Raw genomic sequence first — 27638 nt, forward strand, 5'->3', positions numbered from 1 at the left:
AGATTACACAGACCCACAAAGAATTCGAAAAACAAATCCAATTTTGATAAACTCCCATATCTATTAAGTGAAATACCACAGCGTGCAATCACAGCAGCATGATTTGTGACTTCTGCACAAGAAAAGGGCAACCAGTGAAGAACAAACACAACCTATATTTATGTTTATTTATTTTCCCTTTTGTACATCATTACAACACTGTATATAGACATCATATGACATTTGACATGTCTTTATTCTTTCTGAACTTTTTTGAGTGTAATGTTTACTGTTATTTTTTACTGTTTATTATCTATTTCACTTTGCTTGTGCAATTTAAACATATGTTTCCCATGCCAATAAAGCCCCTTAAATTGAAATTGAATTGGAAGCGAGACACTACACTCACTGTTTCCCCCCAGCTTTTTTCTAGTTTAATGAAAGTCAACGAACTATGTAGACCAGACCCAGCTGCTATTGCATTGATGTCTAAGGGAGACACACCCAGTTAAGTAGACCGAAACTGTCAACGCTAAAAGGCCTGCGTGAACTCTCTTAAATTTATCCACCATCTTTGGATGGATGTCTTAAACAAGTCTGCTAACGTTACTAGCTAGCGGCCACTCTACTGTGTGACTAACTAATACTGTAACTAGCTACATGTTTTGAAACTATTATCTAACTGGGTCGGAGTTGAGAAACTAGTAGTACACCCAATAATTTCAAAGAAGCTAACGGTAGCTAGCTAAGGTATAGAGATAAGTATTCAGTAATAGTAAGTTAGCTACCGTACCATACTCAGAAGATAGCTAACGTTAGTTAGCTCGTGTTAAGATAGCCAGAAACAAGACGAGGAAGCGCTAGCTAACATAGCATAGATAGCTAACAAACAGCCTGGGTTTGAATTAAATGCTCCCCAGAATAGCTGGTATATAGGCTAATGATAAATTGCAAGCCATTTAGTTACCTTTACCTAGGTGCGCTAATAGCTAATTCCTTGATTAAAGTAAGTTAACTAGCTAATTTCACTAACTAACTGAGCCAGGAAGGAAGAAATTCACAGGTTAATTAGGAAACATGGACAATACATCATCAAGTGGACCCAGTAAGGGTGGTTTCAGCATATTTGGTGGAGCATCGCCTGAATATTCAAACACTGAATTCGGCGTAAATTATTTCTCAACGTGATATGGAAAGACTGCAATTCAATTCGAACTATTTGATGTGGCCATGAGCATCAGCTGACTATTGTCTGTGTGTTTTTCTCTCCTCACGCATTGACTGGGATGAGCCCCGGCTCACCGTATCTTAAGATATTTTACACATGTGAGTTCCAGTTAGTATAATGAATGACTTTGGTTCACAAACTTGGAATCTGCCAGATTCATGACCTGAATCTACAATACAACAAATCGGATGTGTTTAGTTTTACTGGGGGAGGTCGGATAATGTAATTATGTGCATGAGCACAACTGTAATTTTAGTCCCTTTCGAATCTGCCATGTTCGTGATTTGGAATTTACATGGCAGGAGAGTAACAATTTCAGCCAGAATAACCTATTGTTTTGGCAAACTCCAATGTCCTCTGATAATGCTAGTCCCGTGTTTTGGGAGAAATGTCTGAGTTTGACAGTCGTGGCTCGTGGTTTGAGAAATAAAACAACTGATCCGATCAATTTAACGAAGTGCTGCGCATGGCCTATATACTGTATGAAGGCCTTCATGTATCAACTTTCACAGTGAATGCTTTTGTTTATACGTTTTGTGCGAATGCATTCCCATCGCCAAATGCATCATTTAAAAAAATTGCGCAAATGTAATGCAACCTTTGCTGTTAATAGATCGCAAAGCCGCATACAACTGAGCTAAACGTTTGGAAATGAAAAGTTAACTTTCTCATCTATAGCCTAAAAACGCATATCAAGTGCGCTGTTTGATGCACATCTGAAGGCTGGGGGGCATTTAGGACGTCTTCTTCTAAGGATCGCTAAACTATCCTAATGATTATGATCACACTTCCTCAATTCAAATATTATGGCGACTATATATTATTAAGAAACTTTGGAACCAAGCTCAGTATAGCCTGTTATCGCCTGCACCTGTTGAAATATCTTCACGCCTAGAAAAAACCCTCCATATTTCCGTCATAATGTCAATTTTTAAAATATATATAAATAAAATAATAATTACATGGGGCAGTTTGGAATAAAATAATCCCGTCCGAATCGACCTCTTGAATAACGCACATTCTGTGGTAATAATGACATACCCAACGTTCTCTAGTAATACTAGTCCAGTGCTAATATCTTATAATATTACCACAGGACCCTGATGACTTAATTTTACCGACTGATGCCAACAAAGTCAGAGGCCGATTTGAACTGGCTTTCTTCACCATCGGAGGCTGTTCTATTACAGGTGAAATCTTGTTTTGACCCTTAGTCTCGCTCTTGAGCCTGTATGAAATGTCAAATATAATTGTGTAAATTCTTGTTGGTGCTGCGGTTGGAGCTCATAACGGGCTCTGCATGGGACTGTCAGAGACCAAAGACATGGCTTGCTCTAAGCCACGCAATGTACAGTGAGTTATCGACTCAATCCCCCGTCTTTGCACAAATTAATGGTCTTTTGGAGGCCGTGATTAAATTGGATCTCCTTCACAAGTTATTTCTGGATTTGAAAGACAAAGCAGATTAAGAGTTATATTCGTCTCAATCACTTTTTCAGTAGACTATTTATTATTACTCATTCTGGTATCAACCAGCAGAGGGCAGTCTTCACCAATTTGTTCAGTATGTGTCAAAATATTTCATATGGCTGGTTGATAACTTATCATGTTCTCCATTATGATTGCGCTGGTAAAATGATTCAAGGGTTCCATTTGATCTTTCTAAAGGTATTTAAATGCATCTATATGGGTAATAATGTTTAAGCAGCAAGACTTTTGGCCAACCTCAATCTTATCAGTTGTGTGAACAATCTGCAATCTGTATTGATTCAACTAGGTGATTATTTGGGACTTAAATCTACTCAAAGTATACTCTGCTCCACGCAAAGAAGAAAAGCTAAGTGACATGCATGGATAATCTGACGTGACATGGTATGACATTAATCCATCATTTGTAATTATTAACACTGGACCTGCTTAGTTCACAGTGAGGATCTTACTCTGTGGTCCAAAGGTAAACTGCCGATGGGATCAGACCACTGCTAGAGAGAGGGGGGAGAAGCAGTGAATTATATACCTCTACATTTGCTGAAATTGATTCTCACCAAACCTCTTGGCTGAATTTATAATGCTGATAGGCAGCATCATTGTTTTCCCCAGTCGGTATCAGTAATAACACATTGTTCCATGGAAAACTGGATATAGTAGCCCTATATGATGGTGTTCTGTTGTAAATCTGACCTACGTTGTTGCTTTCACTGAGATTATGTCACACTCACCCGGCCATTGAATGACCCTGTGCTTAACACACCTGCGTCGACACACCTAACTTTTTAGTGCTGTAACACAGCTGGGTTTATCGGCCTTGTCAGCGCTCTTGACATCCCTAGCAATCACATGACTTAGTCCCTGTCAGGACAGGAGAAGGAGGGCGAAGTCTGCCTTGGCCACGGATAGATTGTGTTCACTGTAATGCCGGCTCCAGTTGGAATATTGGTTTGACCCGGGTCATTCTTTTTCCAGCTGTTCGCTGTTAGAAGATAGACAGACAGTGTCATGTGCAGTGCAGTTGTACTGTTTGTCCATGTCTGAAGCTGAATCAGATCAATCATGAAGGTACAGCAGTCTAACTACATTATCATCTGACAGGCTGTTCAGCGCTTTGCCCGATGATCACCTCAACTCATGGATAACACTTTTTGATATAGGATTTCCATATAAAGTGAAGCATAACTTCAACGGGCATGCATCAGGTTTTCAATACGCAGCCATTTTACTAGAACCCCTAATCGTAAATCAACCCTTGTATCACATTGACGTTGTCAGAGTTGGTGTTTAGACTGTAGATGTCTGTGTTTTTAATGGATATGATATCCTCACTTTTAGGCTCCTAAATCTGGTGACCCACCAAGGAGCGACATGGGCGAACACACTTGGTTCACTGGGTGAGTGCCGTCATTCCCCACCAGAGGATTGACGCAGTCGTTGGTGTCATTTGAGCAGTGCCACACATTGGCATACTGTTATTGTTGTTTCTATTGAGATAATGTGGCATTAATTCACCTGTATGCTTTTGTGTCCTCAGCTTGGTTGTACAGTGTGTTTGGGGGTGGCCATCGAGAAGGCACGGGGAGCAGAGGATGACATCAACACTGTTGCTGCTGGGACAATGAAAGGCATGCTGTACAAATCCACAGGCTGGTAGAGGAACTTTTTTTAAATTAAAATAAATAAATACATTTAAAAACAGCAAACAAACACTAGTACAATAGCTGGCTGGATAGTATGATGTTGAATGCAGAACGGCAAAATCCGATTTGTTGTCTGGAAACATTTCCTCATGTCTCCTCAACCCCCCCCCCCCCCCCCCCCCACACACACACACACACACACACACACACACACACACACACACACACACACACACACACACACACACACACACACACACACACACACACACACACACACACACACACACACACACACACACACACACACACAGAGACAGAGAGAGAGACAGACAGACAGACAGACAGACCATGATAAACACTTCTAGATTTCCCCCCCAGCATATTATTTTTAGTGGAAGCTAATAGAAAATACCAATCTAGGACTTTCTGGTTTGGTCGACCAGGAAAACCTGATGGTTTGTCTCAATGGTTAAACAGGTTTTGACATGCTTCTAATTTTCCTTGTAGATTCCACTTAAAACTCCACTCAGATGTCTGCATGTGATTGAAAGAGGTTGTTGCAGACACCACTTCCTGGTTAGACTGATGACGGGTTCAGTGAGTTTGGAGGGAGGGACAGTAGGCTGTAATTGCCAGATTTTGTTATCATATAGACCGTATCTAGACAGGACACTTCTCTGCTGCCAACATTTCCCAGCATGTGTCGCACCAAATTCATGAGGGGAAGAATTTTGAAAGCTCGCACTGGACTACACTGCTATATCACTGGGAGGGAGGGGCGTGGGTACAGCATCAGCCAGAGGGGTTAAGGACACCCAACTAAATACACAACCATGGGATCAACAACGGGTTTTAGCTTTAGAGTTCATATACTGTTAAGGTTGTCACATGAACACTGCTCCCCTGTCCGAGTTGACCCCACGGGTTTTCTTTGCCAGACAACTATTATTTCTGGTATGAACATGCTTGAAACTCGTCAAACAGACATACCGTCTGTCACATTTTAAACGTTAGACTCACATGTAGTCTCTGTAAAATCTTTCCCTTTCTGACTTTTTATGGTACAAAACAAAGTCTAGTTATGCTACTTTTTTCAAGGTTGATTTACTCTTGTTTATACTCTCTCCATCTGTGTAAAAGCCCTGCTGTAAAAAAAAAAAAAAGTGGTTTTGATCACACGCCATTGAAGCTGTGCTGCTGAGTCAAATGTCAAATTAAGGCCATGGTCGTAATATCTCTGTCACTGATGTGTTCAACGTCTAGAATTCCACTCATGCAATGTGTCCATTGGAAATTAATCAAGTGAAGAGGTGCCTGCTTCCAGTTAGGGTTTGTCTTGTCTAGACCAGAGTCATTTCTCTCTGTATGGCCCTGACCTTCACCAGTAAGAACACTCAGATGGAATCTGATCAACATTAAAAACAAATATTATGGACTTGCATTTGTGTGACTTGCTAACACACGTCACTAAACCTTGCAGCAAAACGTCTAGACATGCAGATCATTTCTTACGTCCATTAGGGAAGCAGGATAAACATAGCTAGTTGGACTTTTTGTTGTTGTCCTGAGGCAACTGGCAACCAACCTGCATAATTGTAACATTATCCCATTGTGCTGGCACCTCTGCTAGCTGAGTCTGCCTCCCATTCAATTTGGTTTCAGACTAGTGGTTCATTGAGAAGTCTCTTAATAGTAGTGGTAGTGATTCACACAGCGTCATAGTGGGATATGAATAACAATCCTGACACACACAAAGGAAAATACATGTTTTGTATCTAGCTACAGTGCCCAACCCTATCACATAGCCTAATATGAAGGGATCTTCATTCTTTTAGAAAAATTCCCTGGTGGTGCATACGGCGTATGGAAATGATCCAAAAGCAGTTCAATGAGGTGTTTTGGACAATGACAGCATGTTTTGCATTCTCCTTGCATCAGTGCTCTGCTCTCATGGTTGTGGGCTCCCTTGTGTGGGTAGGTGGGGTGTTGTAATTCAAGCAACCTCTGTCTTCCTGCCATGGTGACATAAGCACCCCTACTGCATCACACACACTTATCTAGGGGCTGCTGGTTGTGGGTGTGGGCCTGTGGCTGCAGTACGAGAGAACTTATCAGTCTTGTCCCTTACCGCTGTATGGGGCCAGGGACAGCCAACCATGCTGCTACTCAGCTCTCCTGATAAAGACGTGTTGGGTTTGCCTTTGCTTCTGCGTGCCCATAGCAATGGCTTCTCATTGAGACGCTTTGCCATTCAAACCTGATCCTGAACTGTAAGCTGATCTCGTGTACTTTCCTATGTTTCTATGTGAAATCATGCTTAGTGCTGATGATTTACACCATCGTGGTAACTGTCACTCAACCCCGCCTGGTGCATAGGGCATCGTGTTAACTAGGGTCCCATTAACCAATGAAGACATATCCCACTGTTGCTGTTAGCTGTGTGTACTTTCCAGGTTCCATAGGCGTGTGCAAATTCCCACCAACAAACTGCCCTTTTACAATGCCTTTGTCAAGAGTCAGTGTTGAATGTAGACTGTGGAAACATACCTCATGTCTTTGTTCTATTGTGGCTGTGTGAGGGGGATGGTTAGCTGCTAGATGTCTCTGTGGTACTAGAATTCCATTCGTTCCTTCACTGTTTATGATATTGTTGGTTTGATATCAGTGTTGGCTGGTTAGATTTGACTTGTGTGACTGACAGTTTGTGTTTTTTATAGGGGGTGTACGTGGACCAGCGCGAGGGGGCCTGGCTCTGTCATCTCTCTATATAACAACTGGGACCACCTGAGGGGAAACCCTCCCACCCGCTACTGATGGAACATGGACCAGTCAAAACATTTCCCCAAATATATCTTGATTCCTTTGTAGACATATCCTCCCTTTCCGTAATAACTTGTTATCTTGTACCTGAGTGGGTACCCGAGTTAGGGGCCTAAGTTTGCATTAGTTTGACCTAATTTATGCTGTAATGCACATCAACGCTGCACATTCTGATGTGTATCAATTTGTTGCTGGTGTTAGGATTCATTGCTGTGAATATCTGATCAACTGTCTATGCACAGCTTTTCCCTGAATTGCACTGTCTGTAAATGTCACGTTGAATCAGTATTATTGACTGATTTGAATGTTGTTGCAAAGATTGAATGCTGTCTTACTGAAGTGAAAGGTGGAGTTGCTTCCTATGGATGTCTACATAAGTATCTCATTACACAACTTTGCATGTGGTAATTTGCAAATGTTTGCGTTATTATTCCAAGAGAATGTTACTGTTAATTTTATTACAAAGACAAGTCAGTTTGTTAAACTAAGGGAACATAATGTCCTGCTTTCTATAAAATGTATGATTTCCTTTATCAGTAATGTCTTACCAAGCCATCTTGTGATTTCACCTGACTTGCAAAGATGTAAAAAGAGGCTATCAAGTCAGTTCTGCTCATCACTGTAAACAAATCAAGAAGTAATGATTATTTTGCTGTTTCAAAGGTTGCAGTCATTGAGTTCAATCATATTTGACACTGATCTGTATTTTGAATTAGATTGGTCCTCACATTTGTTTACTTGTGACAGGTTTTGCTACATGAAGTTTCTGCAGTTCCAGAAAAAAAAAAAATGGTAACGGGGCAAAGAAGTTAACCCACTTGTCTCTACAGTCTTGGCACGGTTCTATTGGTCGAAAACCCTTTAAAAATAGATCGAAGTCAGTTTGCAGATTCTATATAGAACACTTGCAGCAGTTGTAGGGTATTCAAGAAATGTGAGCTATGCACTTCTTGACTCAACCCATTTCAGTGAGGGGGTGTCTGAGTAGATATAGGCCATAGGTTGAGGCCGTCACATGCACAGACAGGGAGAAACAAAGACGCCTGTGCATTGAGTTCAGAGTATGGTTGATCTGTGGCCAATCTCTGTCATCGGTAATCATGGGAAGACTGGTGGAACTTGGTCTGACATGGCTTATCTAATCCACAATAGTTGGGTACACAACTCCATTGTGACAGCAGCAAATATTGTCATCAGCACAACATTGGTTAATGCTTCACTGTGCATTTCTCCAGACCAACTGCCCATGCTTACAACTTGGTTTGGGCAATAAAAAGAAGTTCAAACACTTGATTTACAAAAGAAGTCCAACAACAGAACTCAAGGTGTTGTTTTTATTAAGAGTTAAATATGGTACAACAGCAGAGAAGGTTAGCTAAGCGATCATATTGATAGTACGTCATGGTAATATGTTAAAAATGAACAGGGAAAAAACAATTAGAAGCATTCATCAAGCACCATTGTGTTTCTCCTCTCCAACTCCCCATTGCACTTCAAGAGCCATGTACAATACCTTTGATTTACCCACTATGGAGACATCTACAGAGGTAATATGCAGAAAGACATATCAGTGGTTATCAATACAAGGTGTTATTTTTGATCGGTTCTACCGTGATTACGCAGTAGTCGTTTGCCTCGTTCGATTCAGCCAATCGAAAGTAATTTCAATGGAATTACTATATTGGGCACAACGTTTTCAGCTTGCATATTTGCAACATGAAAACAATCAACTCTTGCACAGCAGTGATACAATCTCAACTCACAGGGGATACAGGACAGGAAAACCAACACTGTTTTCACAACGTATCCACTAAATACAATGAAGCAAACTTGAGGCACATAAACCAGAACTATAGAGTTATGGTAGTGCGATAAATGTAGATGTATTGGTCATGGAGAACGCCTTTAGGTTAAGCTTGTAATTCAGATGACTATTTTGAAGCCATTTAAGAGAAAGCTATACTGGTGTTTAAGACAAAATAATATTTCACCAGATCGGAAGAAAACATATACTAGGAAATAGAAATCAAAGTGTAGCTTACATTACCTGATAGTCTTATTTGAGTATGGGGGAAAACTAGATAGTCACAGACTGATGGAATTCTGTGAATACCACTAGTGATGTATGCGTGACAACTCTTTACCGCATTCCATAAAAAAGGTTTCTTAAAATAAAATCTCACCTCCCTCACACCAAACATTCATGTATTGAGCTGGTACTTTCTCGAGAATAGAGATTCTCAAAATCACATTGTGAGTTAGCTTTAGATCCAAGGGCCCATCTTGCTAGCTTGACATTGAGAACACTACGATTATAGAAGACAAATTCAAGAAAATCCAGATGGCAGTACATCCACAAACCCCAGCCTCTACTTCAGACTAGAGGCACATCTCAGAGAGAGAGAGGGGGGAATGAGACCCAGACGAGCATTGGAGGAAAAAGTTAATCAAGACATTGTGCGCGACGATCAGCATTAAAGTGGCTCCACAATAGAATCCTAAAAATCTCCTCAAAAAGCTACTGGTTACAGCTTTTACATCTGGAAAAGAGGGGGAAAGGAAATAAAGAATTCAGGAACAAATAATTAACAAATTAGTTCTCAGATAAATATGAATGCCTATTGAGATTCTTACCTGTATAGGTGCACGGTGTAGCCCCTTCTCTTGGTCTCCACCGATTTTCATACAGGAAAATAGATCACATACTGTTGGAGGGGCAAGTCGCTCCTGAAATCAGACCAAGGAACACAGTATTGTGAGTATGACCCAGCTTTAGCTTGAGGCTAAAAAGAGTCACTGGTTAACCAGTGGTTGAGAGATTTCAAAACTAAAGAATGCAAAGACCGAGTTTCCCCAATCAGTTCATTACCCATAGCCTTACCTGAGCATTGGCCCGCTTGCGTAGAAGCCACTTGTCCTCCTCTGGTTCTGTGTTGGGTTGCTCCTTTGTGCTCTCCTGTCTCTGTCTGACAGCAGTGCTACTGTGGGTCTTCGCAGGTACGAGCCAGAACTCTGGCTGCAGTGGTATGCTGAAGGGGTTCACCCACTTGGGGCCTTTCAACTGGGAGCTGTCTTCCACCCTGCTGGCCTTCTCCTCCCCCTGGGAGGCTGGTTGAGACACCCAGGCTGAGAGGGATAAGGCTTGGGACGTGGGGCCTATGGTCTTGTCAGGCTTGCTAGGGTAGAGCCAGGCCTCCAGGATGCCCTGAACCTTCTGTTCTTGCTCTTGGTGGTAGAGGGTGGACTGCTTGCTGGGGTTGTTTTTGTCCACCGAGACCCCGTTCTTGTCCCGACCCTCCTTCTTGAGGAGCCAGGTGGAGAGGGCCTCTTTGCCGCAGTTCTCATCACACACACACTCGGAGAAGCTGGTGCAGGACGAGTTGGCTTTGCAGGACTGCTGGCCTGGAATGGCCTGCTGCAGCCAGTTGTCTACAGGGTTGGGTGTCTGGGGTGTGGTGGCAGCAGAGGTGGGGGTGGTTTTTAGGCACAAGATTTTTCCCAGGTTCTCAATCTCCACGGACTTGTCACAGCAAGAGCCGCAGTCTGATTTAAGCAGCCAATCGCTGGCGTGGAAGCTCACCTGGAAAAGGTTGGAGACCTGGGGTGTGTTGGGGGTCTGGGGTGTGGTGGCAGCAGAGGTGGGGGTGGTTTTCAGGCACAAGATTTTGCCCAGGTTCTCAATCTCCACGGACTTGTCACAGCAAGAGCCGCAGTCTGATTTGAGCAGCCAATCGCTGGCGTGGAAGCTCTCCTGGAAAGGGTTGGAGACCTGCTTTTGCCTGTCAACATCAGAGGCCTGGCAGCTCTCGCTGGTGGTCTCCTTGGCAACAGTAGCTGGGGTGATGAGCCAGTCACTCAGTGTCTCCATCTCTGCCATCTCTTCCTCCTCCAGAGCCATTTCTAACTCAGACTCATCAATCTTCTCAATGGAGAAGTTTGAGCTGCTGCTTGTGCTACAGATACTGTTGGTTCTCTCTCTGATGGGAGTCTCCTCCTTCAGCAGCCACAGCTCCAGGTCCATCCGGTGGCCCCAGGACTTGAGGAAGTCAAAGGGGGCCTTAGGGCAGGATGACTGGACGACAGAGGAAAGAGAAGAAAACATTACCTTTTTGACTTTGTGACAGTCTGGGTATAAATTGGACCAAATATTTTTTTCATGTGAAAATAGATGTAATTAAATATTTGTTTTTCTAGGAGCAGAGTCTAGATAAATTATAAGCAACAAGAAAATGTATTTCGCGCCTTCTGGTCTCACCTGAATTTCCTTGCGGGGGATCAACCAATCCTGTGGGTTCTTGCTTGACTGGTATCCAACTGGGGTAGTAGTCACTGGACGGTTTCCAAGGAGCCAGTCGGAAAGAGGTGCAGACTCCACCCTCTACATATAAGAAAACAAACAGACGTGCATGTCAGTACAGTGCATTTCCTTGTGAGTGAGGACTCCATGCATGTAGAACCAAAGGAATCACAACTTCACATGGAAAGGGTCTGTGGCATGGTACAAACCAGTTTCTTAGCTGCGATTGGAAAGCTCTGCTGAAGCCAAGGTTGCTCGCTAGTATTCGATTTTTGAGGGACACTATTCAGCACAGGTCCTACTTCCATGTGCTGGGGAGGGAGAGAGGGAAGTTATGAACAGTCTATCCACATTTAAAGGACATGTGGGAGATGTCAGGGTTTTATGTAAGCAGTAACCACAGATTGAGGAACTAGGGCCACAAGGCAGTCAGCGAGGAAAGCATAACCAATACCTTCACCGTGTTGTTCTCAAACTGCAATTCCCAAGATTCCCCCCAGAATATTGATAACATGCAACTGTATACCTTCATAGAACATGGGACTGTATACCTTCATAGAACATGGGAAATATTTTAAGACTCTTTCCTTGACAACTGATATATCAATTTACATGTCTAAATCTTATGAAATGTACCTTTAACATTTACACGTTCACAAAGACTGGCAATGAGTACAGTTTTATGCCTCAGTGTTCAGAGGAATTAGTTGTAAACCTCCATTAAGAGCAGATAGGGAGCTTTATGCGGGCAGGGTGACAGAAGAGGCTCAACCGGTAAACACACAGCCAAGGTTTAAACTTCTCGAAACATCGGGCATTGGGCTAAATCCAGTCTGAAGTGAATTTTGTTAGTAAGATGTGTGCGTGTGTAATTCTGCTTGTAGCTCCCAGAGGATCACGTACCTGGGTGGCAATGGTTCCAAAGGAGGTGATGGCCTGACGCAGGGAACGAGTGTCAGCCTGGAAGCTCATCTCAGGGGTTTCCTCAGGAGTCAAGTTCAGGGAAGATAACCTGAACACACAGAAGTAGACATTTCAGCCCCTCCCTCCCACAGTCAACTACATCTACCTACTTTACACATGCCAACCTTCAGGTTCTAATGTGACTATGCCCAAGTTAATTATAGAGGTATAATGGAAGCAAATACTGAAAGACTGAAATGATTGCTCAAGTGCCATGACTTAAACACCAACTGTAAACAATAATTGCAAATGCTGACTCCCAAATTACATTTAATTCAAGACAGAGGCCATTGTGGCAGCTCTTACTTTTCCATGCAGCTGGTGAGCTGGTTGGCCAGATTGTTGCTGTTGGAGTTCTCTAGCTGATGAATGAGAATGTCAAACTGGCCTCGGAGCTGTGGGCAGAAGAGAGAGAAAAGGAGAAGATCAGACATGACACCGGTAACATGAGAAGGTCAAAAGAGAGAAGAGACTAAATGGAACTTGGTCTTCAGAGGTTTCTGAGCAGACACTGTGCAGTGCAGATATTGTTGTGTTGTGCTGCAGACATGGGGGTACTACTCACACAGTGAAGCTGATGCAGCTGCGCCTGCAGAGCCTCTCCCTTTAGCTGCTCCACAAGGTTAATCTGCTCCAGCAGCCACACCTCACGGGAACGCATAAACTCCAGGTGTCTGCTGATACAGGTGTGAAGCTGGGACTTCACCTGTAAACACAAGAGAAATTAACAAATTAGTTTGCAAAAAAAGAAAAGAAAAAAGACCTGCATACACACACAAACACACTCCCAAGTCATGGCTGGGAGATGTCGCTCCTGCTGCTGAAGCTAAGCAAAGCCAGACACACAGACAAGACAGCACACTGACCTATAGACCCATCAGAAGTCTGATTCTAGCCTCCAACACAGTCAACTACTATATCCACATCAAAGAGTAAGGGAAAACACCTTTGCTTTTACCTATTCCTCTGCTGGGTAGTCAGAAAAAGGCTGGATGATTCTCTAAGATGCAGTGAGACGTGAGCTGCTGCTGCAGTAGTGGATCCTCTGTCGTCTGTGTCCTCAGACTGCAGTGACCTGCCCTCTCCCTGCTACTGCCTTATAAAGGCGGGTCAAGGAAACTATCCGGTGATCATGTTTCAATTGTTGTCTCTCCGGTCCCTCTGCTCGTCCTCATCACGAGCCACATACTAGTCATTAAAAATGTGGTCACGTCAGGAGGACAAAGACCCGTTTTATCACAGCTCAAAAGACCCATTTCAACATCACAGCTCTAACAGGGCTTAGCATATCTGCCACAGTTATGACATACAATAATGCCATGGATCAGTTTGTGGGGAACTAATGACTACCCTGCCATGTTTGCTAGGCTTCCCAGCACATCAACACATACACGCCCTATACCCATCTGCCTTCCTTAAGCCTATGGTGACTAACCATGTTGCTTGTCCTAAATCCCTGAAAACCACTGTGTTTACAGCATAGAGCCCATTGTATTAAAATCAAATAAAATGTTATTGCTCACATACACATATTATACAGATGTTATTGCGGTGTAGCGAAATGCTCGTATGAGCCCAGCTGTGTGCTCCTGACATAACCGGAGCACAAACGGACCCAGTGGGGGTTCCTTCCACTAGAACGGGGGGGGGGGGGGGGGGGGGGGGTGTCAACCCTGGATGGGACCACAGGGCTGTAAGAGGGTCCCCCTGGTGGCTTTACTCACCTCTCTGGAGTTGTCCTTGAGCTGGGCCTCAGCCCTCGTCACCCCACCGATGGCCTCCTCCAGCTGAGAGCGGGCCTGCACACATTGCCTGAGGGTGGCCTTCTCTCGCTCCTCCACAAGAGACATTCTGCAGAGAGACACAGTTCTTGTTACAGGGTTAGACTGATAACACGAAAAAAATGCTATTCTTTCTTTCCAAAGCCCTAAATCCTCCCTTGGTTCAGTGAGCCACTGTCTGCTTTCAGGGATCGATTGTGAGCCGAATAGGGGGTGCTCGAACAATCAAGTTCATTGCCTATACACCAATAAAGCAAATGCTAGTTTAATTCATGCACGAGTATGGAAATATTGTACTGTCAGCACTGAGCCTCAATTTCTGTTCCCTTTTACATTGAAACCAATAAACAGGAAAGCGAGAGTTCTGTCCCTTTTCACTTCTGCTTTACATCCCTTAACACAAATATTTTTTGTGGGGGGGAATAAGTATGAGATGTAAGAAATTAAACAAGGTGCACACACTCCCATCACAGTACTCATTTTGTCATTGTGACCACCAACAGGTGTAACTACAGTGACCGATCAGGGTCCACGCTCCACAGGGAGATGGGCCTACTGTGCTTCAAAATATACTGAGTGCTGTAAACTGTAATCATTTACCTGTGTGGAGACACTTTTTTTAAATGAATTTTTTAAATGTAACTAGGCAAGTCAGTTAAGAACAAACTCTTATTTACAATGACTGCCTACACCAACCAAACCCGGACGTCGCTGGGCCAATTGTGCGCCGCCCTATGGTACTCCCAATCACGGCCGGATGTGATACTACCTGGAATCGAACCAGGGTGTCTGTAGTGACGCCTCTAACCCTGAGATGTAGTTCCTCAGACCGCTGTGCCATGCGGGAGCAATGACTGAGGTAAATTTTAGCAAGGGAATTAAGTTAAAAGGAATATTTAGGCCTATTCATTCTGAATTGGTCTCATGGCTTGTTGTTAACTCGATCTTTACACCAGCTTTGAGGTCTCTCAATTGACATCCCTCACAGGCATAAGGGAGCCCACAACAAAACCCCATCCTAAAACTGCTGCTCAATCACTACCTGTCATACCCATTTTGCTGGGCTTTTGACAGACAATGGACAAATTATAGTGAATGTTCAGCATGCCCTCTAGGTCAGGTTCTCAAACTCAGTCCTGGACCCCCTCCCCCGCTGGGTGCACATTTAGTTTTTTGCCCTAGGACTTCACAGCTAATTCAAATAATCAACGCTTGACGAGTTGGTTATCATGATGAGTTGATGATTTGGTCCTGGGGGGGGGGGGGGAATAAACAGTAAACAATGTGATTAGATGTGTTGCAAAATACAGGTCCAGAATCAGACCTGATGCCCATCATTGATTTCACAGATCACCTCAAAATCAACAAGTGGGGTTACTCTTGGTTGTATTTGAATAAAGGTTCAATAAATAAATGTTAAAAATTGAGACTCCAGTGTTAGGCCTATAGTTTAAGCAAGTATTTCAATTCAGCTTAAAATTTAGGCCATAAAATCTCACTCCCACTTAAAACACTTCCCTTTCTATACAGCCATCCATGTGAGTGCTTGTTCAAGCAGCTGACATAGGATTTATTCAATACTCAAGCTGCAAAGTTACTGAAATACACTGTTAAACATACAATACGATTAAGTATTTGATCACAGTAAACGTAAAAGAGTTAAATTCACAGATGTTAGTACACTTTCAACCATATATAAAACCAGTACCTTGCAACAAAGTAACTGCTACAAATGTCAGCGTTAGAGACTTGTTTGATAGTTTGTTAAGAGTAAAAGTAACGGTCTCCTGGACCAGGCAGCTTGCTTTTACTCTTTCTTTGGTCATTAGGAGACAACGACACACATTTAAAGGTATTTCATGTTAAAATAGCACCGTCTTCGACAATTAACCGGTTGGTCAATACATGTATTAGCTCAGGTAAAATGGAGTTCGTCTCTACATGGCTTGAATCGTCAAGGTTGGCTATGCAAGAGACCGGCAAAAAATTACGTATACTTGAAAATCAACCGTACAAAGCCAACCAAACTCCAAGGTCATAGCTACCTCATGTTATGGAATGTCCAGCGATATCTGTCCGTTTAAATCCGCTGATGTTGCTCCCTTCTCTCATAAACAAAGGATATGAGAGAATTGTTCGCTTTCATGATTTATCTTGCCACGAACCACGGCTGATCGCTTCGTCATTGGCTGAGTTTGAGCCTACGTTCAAGCAACCAAATCAAATGGGAACTCGGAAATCTGACTTCCGACTTCAGAACGTTCAAAAAAATTAGAACTCTTGGGGGGGACTAGCTCCTACTGGGTTGAACGGTCATCCAACTCGGAATTCCAACTCGGGCCTCTTTCTAGAGCTCCGACTTTCCGACCTGAATCAAATCAAATGTATTTATATAGCCCGTCTTACATCAGCTGAATATCTCTGACGTCGTGATATGGGCCACGTATTTTTCCGAGTTCCCAGATGTTTTGAACGCGGCATAAGTCTCGCATTCCGCACGTACACCACGAATAGGAAAACAAGGGCCCTTCAAAGGCGGTTCTAAGACCGCAAAGCGAATACTTGTCAGCATTTTTCCTTTTGTCAGTCACACCAAAGAAATGCAGAGCAGGCGCGTTAACGACACAAATAATGATTTGGTTCATTGGCTGGCTGTATTACAATTACTTACTGTCTTTATTAAGACAACGTGAAGAACTATTGGAAATCCCAAAGCAATCAAGTGAATTCGACATTTCTTGACATTGTAATAACAAACAATAACAATTTCCATGTGGGCAACACACTTGCAAAGTTACCAGTGAGGGTCCAAGTGACAGGCTGCCATCCCCAAAAAGTGGGTTCAGTGTTTTAACTATAGTGATACATTGTATCGTGTAATGTTAACTAGTTTTAATATGTTTTGGTAATATCAGTAAGTTGCCCATCACTGTGTGTGTGTCCATAGATTGTCAACACATGATTGTGAAAGTTGTCTGCCACTGTGGGGTGGGGTCTTCCTAGCCCAACATGTACTATTTTAAGGAACCTACCCTTACTCCTTAAAGTCCAAGAGGTAGACTGGCTCTGGCAGCCAAAACACTTAATCTAATACTGAATCGATTCTCAATTGCGATACAGTTCTAGAAACATAAAGCCCTATACTTTCATATCACATCAAAATAATTTCACAAATGCAAAATATACACTTACTGTACACTGTTTTAACCGGATTTATCACAGTTGCAGCTGACAGTATTTTTCAGTGACAACACGTTTCTGGCGGCCTTCAAATCCCTCATGGTGTGCCCGATTTTGTTTTAAATGTGGACTCCCATTTATTTAGGTATTGTGTTGGGAAGAAAAGTGCAATCATCACCTTGAAAGATTAGGAGCTCAATTCAATCCAACACGCATTGCCGTATTTACAATGTAACTTTTCCCCCAATGTCAAATTAACTCACATATTGGTCTTGGGTAGTGTATAAAAATGTAAAACTACAACCTGGGCCACCCCTCATAAGTATGCTTTCACTTTTAAGAATTAGAAGTGTGCAGGCACGGGATGAATATTGTAAATAAAGGATCAAAAAAAAAAAAAACATCTTCCCCATGGCGGATTAGATCTCACAATAATCGAACTATGAGCCAACTGTTTTTTATATTTAATATTGCGGAAAGATTGTTGCTTCCGTCAATGTAATTGTTTGCATCCCCCATATATTTTTGGGGTATATACAGTGGGGCAAAAAAGTATTTAGTCAGCCACCAATTGTGCAAGTTCTCCCACTTAAAAAGACGAGAGAGGCCTGTAATTTTCATCATAGGTACACTTCAACTATGACAGACAAAATGAGAAGAAAAAAAAAAATCCAGAAAATCACATTGTAGGATTTTTAATGAATTTATTTGAAAATTATGGAAAATAAGTATTTGGTCAATAACAAAAGTTTCTCAATACTTTGTTATATACCCTTTGTTGGCAATGACAGAGGTCAAACGTTTTCTGTAAGTCTTCACACACGGTTGCTGGTATTTGAGATAAACTTTTGTTATTGTTATTAGTCCCACAATTCAGCTCCATTCAACCCCTCCCATATATCGCTTAACACCATCCATTTTGTATTTCTATTTGCCATATATTTTTCATCTGTGCTGCGATGCTTCACAAAATGACTGACCCTTTCTATTATCATAGCTTCTACAGATTGTAAATTAAAGATAACATTTTTTGCTAAAATAATTATTAAATTATTGATTGACTGACAATGCCTTTTCAAATCACCCATTATAAATCACCCAAAATGGACAAAGGGGGCGTTGTTGGGGCTGTGTTTCTGGACCTAAGGAAGGCTTTTGATACTGTTAACCATGAGATTCTCATCACAAAATTGTCCAAGTTCAACTTTTCCCTGATGCCTTGAGATGGATGAAAATCATACCTTGAAGGCAGAACTCAGTGTGTCAGATTGAGCAATGAGCTGTCGCCCACTCTTAGCTATGATGTGGGCGTGCCCCAAGGGTCAATACTGGGGGCCCTCCTGTTCAGCCTGTACATTAATGATCTTCCTTCTGTCTGTACTGGCTCTGAAGTTCAAATGTATGCAGATGATACAGTGATATATGTGCATGCAAAGAGCAAACAACAAGCTGCACAAGAACTCACTACTGTAATGGTCCAGGTGACAAATTGACTCAGTGACTTGTGTTTGCATCTCAATGTGAAAAAAACTGTTTGCATGTTCTTCACAAAGAGGGCAACAGATGCTACGGAGCCAGATGTCTACGTGTCAGGGGAGAAGCTCCAGGTGGTATCTGATTTTAAGTACCTTGGCATCATACTTGATTGTGAGCAGTTGTAATCTGAATAAAGGGAAAAGGGCCATTCTTTAACATGGGATGAGACATTCCTACCAATTTACTAGAGAACCATTCCGGATTTAAGTATAACTTTTGTATGACTGATGAATTTAGTGAGAGGTCTAGTGCTTTAATATTTAATAATTTCTGGCATCTGAATTCATATTCGTTATATAAATAGGCCCTTTTAATTTTGTCTGGCTTGCCATTCCAAATAAAATTGAATCTTTTTTGTTAATATAATTTAAAAAGCAGGTCACTAGGTGTAGGCAAAACTATAAGCAAATAGGTCAACTAGAGTTAATCAGGGTGATTTTTCCACAAATAGACAGGTATTATATCTTAACCATTTTTTCTCACTTTCTCTAAAAACCTACTGGAGTGAGATCATTTCTTTCTTTCGGGATTTGCATACCAAGTATGTCCACATGCCCATCAGACCATTTTATTGGTAAACTACACGGTAATGTAAAAGCCTATTTTTTTTGTGATCTAATACGTAATACCATAATTTGGTTTTAATCCAGAGGTTAGCAAAAGTATCTAGATCCTCTATGAGGCTGTGGAGGTATTCTAATTGTGGTTTTAGAAGAAAACATGAATCATCAGCGTATAATGGGACCTTTGTTTTTAAGACACGGATTTCTAATCCCTTCATATTATTGTTGGATCTAATTTTAACAGCTAGATATGCCGATAGTGGACAACCTTGTTTTACTCCAGTTTAAAACTTTCTGAGATGTATAGTAAACCTAGGTGTAAATAATGGCTACATAACTTAACCCATAAGAGATTCTACAAAATTGAAATATTCCAGGCATTTATATATAAACTCCAGTTGTACTTTATCAAAAGCCTTTTTTTTAAATCAGCTATAAAAACCAGGCCTGGTGTCCCCATTATTCCATAGCATTCTATTGTTTCCAGTACTTGTCTTATATTATCTCCAATGTAAAAAAAAAAACTGTCTGATTAGGATGAATCATATCTGACAATACCTTTTTAAGTTCTATGCGCCAAGCATTTAGCTAGAATTTTTGGCATCACAACACTGAAGTGTAAGAGGCCTCCAATTATTTAAATGGACTGGATCCTGTTTCAGTAATAATGAAATCAGACCTTCTTGTTGCGTGTCCGATAATCTACTGTTTATATAGGAGTGGTTAAAACATGCTAATAATGGTTCTCTGAGCATATCAAAAAAAGTTTGGTATACTTCCACTGGCATGCCATCCAGCCCTGGAGTTCCCAGCCTTAAAGGCTTTAATTGCATCAAGAAGTTCCTCCTCTGTAATTTGGTCTTCACATGAGAATTTTTGTACAGATGTTAATTTTACATTATTAATAGGGGGAAAATCCATACAATTAGCAATTTGTAACAAATTTCAATACATTTTTTGGGGTTGCATTTCTATGTTGAAGATTGAAAAAGAAATTGGTGCATTTCCCCCCATATTCCATCCAGTTCGCTTTATTTTTAATAATATATTACAAGATCTTTCTTGAATAAGTTCCTCCATGTCTTTTTGATTTTCCTCTAACTTATTCTGTGCCTCTATGGTACAGTTTATATTGCCATCTATCTGTTCGTCCTTCAATTTCCTTTGTTAATATGGACTCCTATGATCTAAATTGCTTTTGTTTTATAGATGAGTACTGAATTGCAGGCCTCTAAAAGGCACATTTAAAAGTGTCCCATACAATAAGGGGATCTGCTGTACCCATGTTATGTCAGAAAAAGGCAATTATAAATTCTTCTGTCCTAGTTATTAACAAGTTATCATCCAGTAGGCTCTAATTAATAATATCCTCACCCAAATTCTGTAAGCCAACTGTTTTAGCAGACTGCACCACCAATCAGTCATAGCAGGTTGGGAAAAAATACAAAAAGTTGACATGACCGCCATTGTAATCTAGCCCTTGTTATGATGGATGTAGCTGTCAATATAAATATATAATCCTCATAGCCTACATGTTTTTTTACTTTGTCAATGCACAGATGTGTATGAAGCTGGAAACAAACATTTTGAATTTGGTCATATGCGTAAACGTGCCTATTGTGCAACGTCAGTAGTCTAGTCAAGGATACATCATGAAAATTATATTGGCACACTCCACTTACCAAGGCCATTGCCAAATAAGGCACACTGTTACCTGCTTTTATAGTAAGCCTTGAGGTGGTACCAACCAGCACATCTAGAAAGGAGAGTATTTCATACCGAACCCCTCGAGATGACGTAGAGGCACCTTCTCAAGGTGCCTCTACATCACGATTTCAATGGCAGAGTTAAACTGCTAGGGGCAAAGAGAGATAGATTTACTACTAAAATATAACCACTTTGCAACGAACTGTCAAAATGAAGACCAGAATTGATGTGTCTCACTATAACTAAAGCCTAAATCTGTTTTCCAATTTAAAAAAAATACATTTCAGGAAAGTTACTCTTTAACAAAACTCCCCCCATACAGGAGACAGCTTACTCCAATGACTTACTGAATGTGTATTTTTTTGTTTACCTAGGCAAGTCTGTTAAGAACAAATTCTTATTTACAATGACGGCCTACCTCGGTCAAACTCTAACCCGGACGACGCTGGGCCAAATGTGCGCTGCCCTACGGGACTCCCAATCACGGCCGGTTGTGATACAGCCTGGAATCGAACCAGGGTCTGTAGTGACACCTCTAGCACTGAGATGCAGTGCCTTAGACCGCTGTGCCACTCAGGAGCTATAATGGAACTTAGTCATGATCAAGGGCTAGGGTCTTTCAATCTACAAGATGTGCCATCAATTACACGCATGATCAGGTCACACACACAGCATCGGAGCTTCACAAGCCAAGAAGGTTGCTAGCTAATGATTTGCCTCATTTCTAGCTAACTACCTAGTTAGAAATGCAATGCCTTCAGAGAATATTCAACCCCTTGACTGTTTCCACATTTTGTTGTGTTGCAGCCGGAATTCAGCATTTATTAAATTGATTTTTTTCCCCTCACCCACCTACACACACACAATACCCCATATAATGACAAAGTGAACACATTTATTGAAAATGAAATACATAAACATTTCATTTACATAAGTATGCACACTCCTAAGTCAATACATTGTCTGAGTCTTTCTGGGAAAGTCTAAGAGCTTTTCACACCTGCATTGGAGAATATTTGCCCATTATTCTTTTCAAAATGCTTCAAGCCATGTCAAAATTGGTTGTTGATCATTGCTAGAAAACCATTTAAGTCTTGCCATAGATTTACAAGAAGATTTAAGTCAAAACTGTAACTCGGCCACTCAGGAACCTTCACTGTCTTCTTGGTAAACAACTCCAGTGTAGATTTGGCTTTTAGGTTATTGTCCTCCTGAAATGTGAATTCCTCTCCCAGTGTCTGGTGGAAAGCAGACGGAGCCAGGTTTTCCAATAGGATTTCGCCTGTATTACTTTAGTGCCTTGTTGCAAACAGGATGGATGTTTTGGACAGGGTTTTCGTTAGTCGGTAAAAGCCGGCTTTTGGTCGATTAAAAAAAGAGAAAATCCGATCAATTAAATTGTTGCCAGGCAAATTGTCCGGGAGAATAAAAAAATGGAAATACCAGTCGATGCGCTCCTACATCAAAGGCAAATATACTTCATAGCCTAATAAATCTTCAAGCTGGTTGTAACTGTGTCGGGTGTGTTTGTTTCTATTTTTACTCATGCAAAAGACACGAGGTCCTCACCCATAAGGGTCCTCAAAAGGGACTGGGAAAAACTGGCGAATATTAACCCAGTTTCCACTGTGCCCGCCGAGAGGTGATTCTTTCTCCAAAACAGAGTGAAGACGGCCTCAAGATCGCGCCTTCTTGTGGACATAGTAACGAGGCTAATGAGCATCGCAAGCTGCTCCAAGAATTTGGACAGGTTTGACTTCCCAACAGCAGCAGCTCACTGAGCAGGCCAAGGTCCGCAGCAAACAAGTAAATTAGAGGCAAATTATTGTGTTCGTCAAGCCTGGCTATCAGCTCTGCTTCCACCCTAGGCAAGATTAACATATGCCACCCGTGTCATGTATAGTATGAAGATTTGGAATCAATTGATTGACTTGAGTAATGATGTGTATCATGTGCAATTAAATGTATTTTAGATATGCTAGTGAATAAGCTCTTGGAAACAACACATCGTTGCCAACTATTCACATCCGAGTTACAATGTTGCAATCACTAGGCAGCCAACTGCCTATAGTAGGAAACAGAGTTGTTATCAATAAGCCACATATAGCACACATGATGAGTCACAACCCAAAGACATTTATTAACATCATCCAGTAGAACTATAAAAATAGTGAGAATTCGAGCTTGAGAAATAAGTGCGCTTCATTTCACAGGAGCATTGTAAAATAAAAGTTCTCTCTCAATGAACCAGCCTTACGAACCCTGGTTTTGGAATATTTTTATTCTGTACAGGCATCCTTCTTTTCACTCTGTCAATTAGGTTAGTAATTTTCTGGGCAATTTTCTGGATACGATTATGATCAGGGTATTTTTTGTAATTATTAGTGATCAGAAAAAAGTAAGCACACATCGTTCTCATGTCACTCAGTCAGTCAAGTGAGGTGCTAATTGCTTTAAATAACTCAACTGGCTAGTTTGTTTGTCTGTAAAGAGAAGAGTACATTGATCCTGTTGCTCTGATTGGATATACACTGCTCAAAAAAATAAAGGGAACACTAAAATAACACATCCTAGATCTGAATGAATGAAATATTCTTATTAAATACTTTTTTCTTTACATAGTTGAATGTGCTGACAACAAAATCACAAAAATTATCAATGGAAATCAAATTTATCAACCCATAGAGGTCTGGATTTGGAGTCACACTCAAAATTAAAGTGGAAAACCACACTACAGGCTGATCCAACTTTGATGTAATGTCCTTAAAACAAGTCAAAATGAGGCTCAGTAGTGTGTGTGGCCTCCACGTGCCTGTATGACCTCCCTACAACGCCTGTGCATGCTCCTGATGAGGTGGCGGATGGTCTCCTGAGGGATCTCCTCCCAGACCTGGACTAAAGCATCCGCCAACTCCTGGACAGTCTGTGATGCAATGTGGCGTTGGTGGATGGAGCGAGACATGATGTCCCAGATGTGCTCAATTTGATTCAGGTCTGGGGAACGTGCGGGCCAGTCCATAGCATCAATGCCTTCCTCTTGCAGGAACTGCTGACACACTCCAGCCACATGAGGTCTAGCATTGTCTTGCATTAGGAGGAACCCAGGGCCAACCGCACCAGCATATGGTCTCACAAGGGGTCTGAGGATCTCATCTCGGTACCTAATGGCAGTCAGGCTACCTCTGGCGAGCACATGGAGGGCTGTGCGGCCCCCCCAAAGAAATGCCACCCCACACCATGACTGACCCACCGCCAAACCGGTCATGCTGGAGGATGTTGCAGGCAGCAGAACGTTCTCCACGGCGTCTCCAGACTCTGTCACGTGTCACCTGTGCTCAGTGTGAACCTGCTTTCATCTGTGAAGAGCACAGGGCGCCAGTGGCGAATTTGCCAATCTTGGTGTTCTCTGGCAAATGCCAAACGTCCTGCACGGTGTTGGGCTGTAAGCACAACCCCCACCTGTGGACGTCGGGCCCTCACACCACCCTCATGGAGTCTGTTTCTGACCGTTTGAGCAGACACATGCACATTTGTGGCCTGCCGGAGGTCATTTTGCAGGGCTCTGGCAGTGCTCCTCCTTGCACAAAGGCGGAGGTAGCGGTCCTGCTGCTGGGTTGTTGCCCTCCTACGGCCTCCTCCACGTCTCCTGGTGTACTGGCCTGTCTCCTGGTAGCCCCTCCATGCACTGGACACTACGCTGACAGACACAGCAAATCTTCTTGCCACAGCTCGCATTGATGTGCCATCCTGGATGAGCTGCACTACCTGAGCCACTTGTGTGGGTTGTAGACTCCGTCTCATGCTACCACTAGAGCGAAAAGCACCGCCAGCATTCAAAAGTGACAAAAACATCAGCCAGGAAGCATAGGAACTGAGAAGTGGTCTGTGGTCACCACCTGCAGAGCCACTCCTTTATTGGGGGTGTCTTGCTAATTGCCTATAATTTCCACCTGTTGTCTATTCCATTTGCACAACAGCATGTGAAATTTATTGTCAATCAGTGTTGCTTCCTAAGTGGACAGTTTGATTTCACAGAAGTGTGATTGACTTGGAGTTACATTGTGTTGTTTAAGTGTTCCCTTTATTTTTTTGAGCAGTGTAGTAAAGCTGCATTTGGCTTCATAATTTCACCCGATCACTTCTCTGTTGCGGTCTGTTGGGTTCTAACTTGAAATATTCTTATTCATGTTAACATATTAGAACTGGCTATATGCAAATTTACTGAGTGAGAAAGGGGAGTGCAGAAAGTTTACATTCTGTCAGAACATGTTATGGTTAAATCTCATGTACCCTATGGAGTGGAGAAGGGCAACATCTGGTTTCAGTCACTGATAATGTATGACAGCTGTGAGTTCGGGAGGAGTGAGGAATGTGGGTCGAGGTCAGGTCAGATATTGTGAGGAGGAACAGTCCTATGACATACACACATAGGAGCCAGGGCCATACCTACACCAATGAGAGGAACCAGTTCCAGTTCCTGCCTAGCAACATGGCTGTCTAGATGTGCAAGGAGTTGACTCCGACCAGTAGAGTGTGGAAACATGTTGAACAGTTTACTCAAGCCGTTTCAGCTTTTGATTTTGAAGTAATTTGTAAAAATTTCAAAAAACAGAATCACACTTAGACGTAATGGGTTATTGTCCATAGGACAGTCAATCTACTTCGAATTCAGGCTGTAACAACAAAATGTGGGAAAAAGTAAATGGATATGAATACTTAGTGAAGGCACTGTATAACAATCAAGCTGATATAGTGTATAGCTAGATAGCGTTGTGCCGCATACCCCTTTTGTTTGACACCAGGCCTCAAACGATACCCCGATAAAGTTTTTTGGCTAATACTTTAGGTTATTACCCGCATGTGTTAGCTAGCTCGTATAATTAAACAAATGTAGTCTCCTGACTGCTTCATATCTCTTGAGTTTGCTCAATGAAGTATGAATACTTTTACCTACTAGCTAGCATTAGCGTAACAACAAGATAAGGATCTTCCGTAGGAAGGCAATTCATGAGTCTCGACATAGAAACCGTCGGGTGATTGGTTGAGCCTTCTTGAGTGCGTGACGTCTCACACATGCGCTATAGAGCCATCTGTTTAGCTAGCTCGCAATGCCGGTATGAGCAGTTAGCACCAGCCAAACAACAAGCCCACCAATTGTTATTTTTACCTTACGGTTGTGTTGCTTGGCGCAGCGGTCTAAGGCACTGCATCTCAGTGCTAGAGGCGTCACTACAGACCCTGGTTCAATTCCAGGCTGTATCACAACCAACCGTGATTGTGAGTCCCATAGGGCGGCGCACAATTGGCCCAGCGTTGTCCGGGTTAGGCCATCATTGTAAATAAGAATTCGTTCTAACTGACTTGCCTAGTTAAAAAAAAAAAAAAGTTAGCAAGTTAACCTAAATGTTTCAAAGCATAGGTCATGCGTCCACTGCCTGGCCAGTGATCTAGCTAGTTACATTTCAGTAATTAGTTATCCTCCTAAATACGGTCACTGGATACACTAGCTGAGTTGAACACATTTGGCTGAACACAAACTAGTAGGCAGTTGTTGCTGCCCATGGTGGAATCATATCTAACCCATTGGCTCCTGGATACTATGCTATGTCCACATGGTCTCATAACCATGTGTATGTGACCAATACAATTGGATGAGCTCCCGAGTCTAGCTAACGTCGCGAATTAGCATTTTGCTAGCTGAGCTGTTTTATAAGAAAAACGGATGATATGAATTAATTAGTACAAATTTCAAAAAATAGAATTACACTTAGACCTTAGCTAGCACGCTCTCCTCTGCGATAATATATTAATGTCAGATTCGTATTATAATTAATGTTCACTGTAATTGAAGATGGTGGTTACTACTGGATTCAGATCCGATGGAGATAAATTGTCCGCCATGTTTTGGAAAGGGCTCAGCCTCAAAGAAGGTCAACCAATCACCCGACGGGTTCTATATCGACACTCATGAAACTCCCCCTGGTCATGGCTTTTGACAAATTAACGCCAGATTTGACTTTTTGTAGCAGGTTAGGAGAATAAACTTAAAGCTAGGAGAAGGGTCAAATCTACTTCTGACGTTAATTTGATAAAAGCTGGATCCCATCTAGGCATGAACATAACTTTCGTGCGCTAACGTGGTTAGTTAGCCAACTGAATATTTTCAAAACCTTTTAGCTAAATGTTCACATGCCACCGACCACACCTACCTTTTCCCCTTGTATTGCACTCTTGACTTCGAAGACATCGACGTGTACAGCTAAGTTAGCTAGCTGTTTTAAAATATAATTTAAAAAAAACCTAGTCAACTGCTCTTCTTCTCCCCGGATAAACCGTCCCGTGTCAGGGTCGTAACTAGTTAGAACAGCAACAAAGTCATACACCCAGCTATTTATACAATGTATCTTCTTAAAATCTGATTTTAAACCTAACATTTAGGTCAGCCAACTG

The 27638-nt window shown here is 42.0% G+C and overlaps 2 protein-coding genes across 4 annotated transcripts; one reads left to right on the plus strand and one right to left on the minus strand.

Moving 5' to 3' along the window:
* The first annotated feature begins 592 nt into the window (after window positions 1-592).
* timm23b (translocase of inner mitochondrial membrane 23 homolog b (yeast)) lies at window positions 593-8492 on the plus strand. The gene is given in 8 exon segments (XM_038960425.1): window positions 593-1144; window positions 1246-1305; window positions 2272-2395; window positions 2474-2560; window positions 4034-4092; window positions 4233-4252; window positions 4254-4344; window positions 7059-8492. Coding segments are annotated over 8 exon segments (600 nt in total). The 5' UTR covers window positions 593-1056; the 3' UTR covers window positions 7130-8492.
* ncoa4 (nuclear receptor coactivator 4) lies at window positions 8482-27557 on the minus strand. 3 transcript variants are annotated; one of them, XM_038960422.1, is made up of 10 exons: window positions 27398-27555; window positions 14146-14272; window positions 12987-13127; window positions 12728-12816; window positions 12362-12470; window positions 11668-11769; window positions 11417-11539; window positions 10043-11233; window positions 9796-9888; window positions 8482-9701 (listed from the first exon to the last, which is right to left on the minus strand). In XM_038960422.1, exons 1-10 carry the CDS (start codon window positions 27433-27435, stop codon window positions 9696-9698), a joined length of 2019 nt encoding a protein of 672 aa, XP_038816350.1. In that variant the 5' UTR covers window positions 27436-27555; the 3' UTR covers window positions 8482-9695. The 3 variants fall into 3 exon arrangements, with proteins under 3 accessions (XP_038816350.1, XP_038816351.1, XP_038816352.1); XM_038960423.1 differs by lacking the exon at window positions 27398-27555 and adding an exon at window positions 16248-16434; XM_038960424.1 differs by lacking the exon at window positions 11668-11769 and having other exon boundaries at window positions 27398-27557.
* Window positions 27558-27638: the final 81 nt, after the last annotated feature.

This window comes from Salvelinus namaycush, chromosome 22, assembly GCF_016432855.1.
Source record: "Salvelinus namaycush isolate Seneca chromosome 22, SaNama_1.0, whole genome shotgun sequence".
In the NCBI taxonomy this organism is placed as follows: Eukaryota; Metazoa; Chordata; class Actinopteri; order Salmoniformes; family Salmonidae; genus Salvelinus; species Salvelinus namaycush.